Genomic DNA, 5,396 nt, shown 5'->3' with positions numbered 1-5,396 from the left:
CACATCCCACACAGAAAAGCAGGTGATACATTCAAACAGATCAGAATTATACAAGCATCTAATATTCATATACACAAATACATACAAACTTGTCTATTGACATATCTACACATCTACGTACCTATCAAATCAGGAATAAACAAAATAAACAAAATACATGTAAAGATAAGAAATAAGGTTTGATTAGAGTTTAGAAAGTGTTAAATAAAGACCCCTTTTTTTTCTTCTAAGGCATAACAAAGGAAACACGCCGTTTGTTAGATACTTCTAAGTTGTGAATGACTAAATGTTAAATGTTGAAGACAGGGCAAGAGAGATATGGAGAGGTGGGGAGAGGACATTAGCATAAACTGATCGTCTGTTTCAATACTATATGGTATTACTCTCACAGGAACTAAATGTGAGTTTCCAGCCACAAAAGCCAGTGATGTTGCCAGCTATAGTTGTGTGTTAACTTTATATTAAGGGGTTGGATGTACAATTTTTCAGTGATTCAGACTACTTCATGGTCCCAACAGACAAAATGGAAAACACGTTAATCCGGAGGATGGCTAGGGAGATGCGCTGGAACAGTCACTCTGACCCACGAGTATCACACTTGTAGAAAGCCATCTCCGCCTCGATAGCGGTGAGCAGGGATATGGTCGGGGCGCTGGGAACGCCGGAGGTTTCCACTACCACAAGCTCCACCATAAGCCTGTTAGAGAGCAACCGATACTTTGCCAGTTTGCTTTTCTCAGCCTGATGAGCAGCGGAGCCTGGGCTGGTAGCTGTCTCCTTAGTCAAGACCCGCTGGCTCGAGTTCGGTAGGGAAGCCTGCGGCGTCTAGGCTATGCTTTGTGATTTTGTTAAGGGCAGAATGGCTTCGAAGGCTGCCAGCACGGTGGATCTGCTAGGGATTCTTTGGCCTCCTCCCTCAGGAATAATGAAAAAGAGGAGGCGGGAAGAGAAGATGGTGAAGGATAGGTGGAAGGAGGAGTGAAAATTTGTGGCGTTCATACACTTTTTTAATAATGCTTCAAAACGTTGTTAGTTCGACTAGGAAGCGAACCCACGTAATTCTTACTGTTGCCAAGAAACCTTACCTGTCTTTAATTCAGTCTGTAAGCTCAAGTAATAATGATAGTTTCAAATTTTAGCACAAGGTCAGAAATTTTTTTGGTGTCGGGTAAATTAATTACATCCACCCCAGGGCTCAACTGGTACTTATTTTAATAACCCCGCCCCAAAAGGATGAAAGGTAAAGTCAACCTCAGCAGAATTTGAAGTCAGAACATAAAGACGGATGAAAGGCCATTAATAGTAATATCGGTTTCTCAACTTCCCCAGGAGGAGAGACAAATTTGATCTCAGCAGTATTTGAACTGGGAATGTTAAGGAATAAGAGAAATGCTGTTAAGCATTTCGTTTGGTTCCTCAACGATTCTGTTAGCTCATCGTCTTTATGTCTGAAGGCCTGGAATTTTATGAAGAGGTTAGTGCTTGCCTGGTACTTTACTCTATCAACCCTCAGGAGGGGTGGCATGGTCGGGGAGGGTGGGTGAAGATGTGTGTGTGGTAGGTGGGAGAGGGGGCAGAATTGCGGTTCTTACCTGGTGCTTTCTTTTCATTAGGGACAATACATCGAACAAAATGAGGGTTTGTGGACCTCAGGTGAGTCATCAGTTTGTTAAGGGACTCCTAAACAAAAAAACACACACACACACCATGCGTTTAAAGTGACAGAGAAAGAGAGAAATCAAGAGAAAACACAGATGCTGTTGATGTCGTTGTTGCTGTGTTTGTTCCTGTGTTAATAAGATTAGATTTGTCTAAGAACCAACCGAATCTCCGTAAGAGAACGTGTGTGTGTGTGTGTGCATGTGTGTGTGTGTGCGTGTGTGTGTGTGTGTGTGTGTGTGTGTGTGTGTGTGTGTGCGCCTGTATTGTCATCATCATCATTTAATGTCCATCTTCCATTAATTAGCATGGGTTGGATGGGTTGACAGCATCTGGCAAGCCAGAAGACTGTACCGAGCCCCACCATTTGTTTTGACATGGTCTTTTACAGCTGGATGCCATTCCTAATGCCGACCACTCTACAGTGTGGACTTGTATATGTATATACTCTGACTCTGGTAGCATTAGTTCTTTAAGGTCGTTCAATTTTTCTCAACTAATCTATGGACCAAGTGAGTAAACCGATCCATGAATGAACCCATAATAACTATTGGAAACAGCTGTAAGTAGAATTTACTACAATAAAGGAATATGCAATGACCATCTTTTATACATTGTCTTGCATATATATATATATATATATGTGTGTGTGTGTGCATGCGTGTGTGTTTATGTATGTATATATGTATGTATCTATATATATATATATATATATATATATATTTATATATAATATATATATATATAGGTATGTAATGTAAGTCTGTATGTTGGTAAGTAGATATGATATCTCTTACACATTCAAGAATATGACACCTGATGATAATCTGAGATCAAACTGGTCAAAGCATAGTGTTGGTGTAAATATTTACTACTCTGTGAATATGGCCAGTTCTGATCCAATATGTTACTATGTACACATCCAGGAATAAGACACCTGATGATCATAAGAGATGAAACTGGTTGAAATATCATGGAGATAAAAATATTGAAACATATACCCTAAAGTTCAATAGCCTGGTAAATTATAACCATGCTTTAGTTTTTTGTTGATATTGTTGTTGGTGTTGTTGATGGTGTTGTTATAAGTAAAAGAGAAAAAAAATGAGAAAAACAAACAAAAATGACTAAAATAAAAACACACAAAAACACACAAAATAATAAATTGTTAGGTTTTATGATCACAAAAACTGGAAAGTGAGTTCAGGATAGAAAAAGAAGGAAGAAGAAATTAATGAGTTAGGTGACAGGAACTGGAAGTCTAGAAAAAATAATTAGATATTATTAATTAAAGAAAGAAAAAGAAGAATCAAAACACGAATCATTAATTGGAAAATTTAATTGGAGCTTATGTTGTTGTTGCTGTTGTTGTTGAGGTGGGAGCAGGCAGATTGAATATCAAAGGCCTTACAATCATGACCTTCATGTCTGATTTTATTTAGACATAGTGTACCTAGGACTGCATTATCTAATGTATAGAATAGCACTAAATATTAGCAGCTATAACTATTGTCGTTTATCTCCAGGTCAGTCCCGATTCAGTAGACCTATGATCAGAGACGTTCCAACTGTGACCATCCCATCTTTTATTCAGACAAAATGTGTCTAGGACTACATTATCTAATGTATAATATAGTAGTTAGTGCTAGTAGTTATAGCTGTTGCTGTTGTTTATCCCCAGGTCAGTCCTGATCCAGCAGACCTATGATCAAAGATGCTCCAGCTGAGGCCATCACATCTTTTACTCAGACATAATGACTTAGGACTACATTAGTAATTTTTCTTGTTGTTTAACTCAAGGTAAGCTCTAATTGAACATCCTTATGATCATAGCTGCTCCATCTATATCTCAGGTGTCCTGTTGAAGATGTACACACCCACATATATACAAATATATGTTTTTGAATATGACCATCAATATTTTTAAGATGGTAAAGTATCATCTGAGAGAGAGAGAGAGAGGAGTACTTAGCTACTGTTTGTAGCAAATCTAATGTTTCATTTTCTGTCTTCTGCTTTTGGTGGATATTGTTATTGTATGGAATTTTTTATTGTTTTATAAATATTGAATTGATTTTACAATTTAGTTAGGTCAGGTCACATGGGATCCAACAATAACAATCAACATAAAAACCACAGTAAAAAAAAATAAAGTTTGATTAATGGGGGTAAAACACGGGGGGTCAATGGTGGAAAATACTATGGTTAGGGTGAAGTTGGTGGTAATATCTAGACAGAAGGTGCACACACAAAAGGTATAAAAATAAGGGAGGGTATAGTATATATATATATATATATATATATATTTACCCATTACTCATGTTCTCATTCTGAATATATTCGACGCAGTAAATAGTTTCTGCGGATATATTCCTGGAATTAGCACGCCAAAACGAAGACTTTTGAACTTTACCATTAAGCTGTAATTAGCAGAACCATATGCACGCGCACCCATGGCGGTGGGCAACTATGTATACGATTCTGATAATTGCTGCTACATTACAAATCAGGCTGATGAGGAATAGACAAATGGTAAGAATTTGTTAAATCCGAAACCTGGTTCCTGTTTAATAATGATTTTTTTTAGGTGATTTTAAATGTCTTGCCCGCTCACGTTTTTGGTATGCTGCTATATTTCATGTTGAGAACTTTTTAGGTCTTAATAGACACAAAATGTGATCTATTTCTAGCGCATTAATTGTCCACGTTAGTGGTCGACGTTATTTTTAAAATATATATATATATATATATATATATATATATATATATGTATGTATATGTGTTGCATATCTATATAGTCTTTATGATGGCAACATGATGTAAAATGTTGACACATCAAACTTTAGTTCAAAAACAATTCATATTGTTGTAGTGGTATTAGTAGTAGTAATGGTGATTTTAACAATAATAGTAGTGGTGCTAGTAGTAGTAGTAGTAATAGTAGTTGTTGTTTTATTTCTAGTAATAAATAGCTTCTTATTTAGGCATAAGGCTAAAAGTTTTGAAGAAGAGCCTTAGTCGATATTAATTAATCCCAGTACATTACTGGTACATTATTTCATCAACTCTGAAAGGATGAAAGGCAAAGTTGACCGTAACAGGATTTGATCTCAGAATGCTGCTAAGCATTTTGTCTGGTGTTCTAACGATTTTGCCATCCTGTTGCTTTAGACTAATAAAGTTTTTTCGCTTTTCTCAGATAAAGAGCACTGTTAAAATGCATTCCTGGTGCTCATTAAATTTTGTATAGTCTTTACTTGATTTTCAATTAGTAATTTTCTAATGAATAAATATCTTTATAAAAACCTTTTTTTATTGAAATGTTTTTATCCAAATTTTCCTGTGCAGTAATTTTCATATAATTAATTAATCAGTACTTTATCTCATTTATAAAAAAATTAGCTTTATTTAAATAAAACTTGGGCCAGTATTTCATTATTAGTTAGTATTAGATATTTATCATTTTAATTAATAACATATATTTGTCTATTAAACAAAACTGAAGCTGTTTTAAATGAAATTCTGAAATATATTTAAATTTTTGCTACAATCTTAGCACCAACTTTCATTTATTATTATTATTATTATTATTATTATTATTATTATTATTATTATTATTATTATTATTTTGACTAATTAAATATATTTCTTAAATGAAAAATGTTCCAAAGTTTAAATGAAATTTTGAGTAAGTATTTTATCATAATTATTAGTAAATATTTATTATCATTTAGACT

At 34.8% G+C, this 5,396-nt stretch overlaps 1 protein-coding gene across 1 annotated transcript in view; it reads right to left on the bottom strand.

The window, feature by feature from the left end:
* The window catches only part of LOC106872354 (myosin heavy chain, striated muscle), a 99,292-nt gene that overhangs the window by 43,920 nt on the left and 49,976 nt on the right, over positions 1-5,396 (bottom strand). Inside the window, 2 exon segments of the mRNA XM_014919319.2 lie at positions 1,593-1,680; positions 3,104-3,118. Coding sequence (XP_014774805.1) covers positions 1,593-1,680; positions 3,104-3,118 — 103 coding nt within the window.

This window comes from Octopus bimaculoides, chromosome 29 (genome assembly GCF_001194135.2).
Source record: "Octopus bimaculoides isolate UCB-OBI-ISO-001 chromosome 29, ASM119413v2, whole genome shotgun sequence".
Classification (NCBI taxonomy): domain Eukaryota; kingdom Metazoa; phylum Mollusca; class Cephalopoda; order Octopoda; family Octopodidae; genus Octopus; species Octopus bimaculoides.
This window is presented reverse-complemented; position numbering and strand designations above follow the sequence as displayed.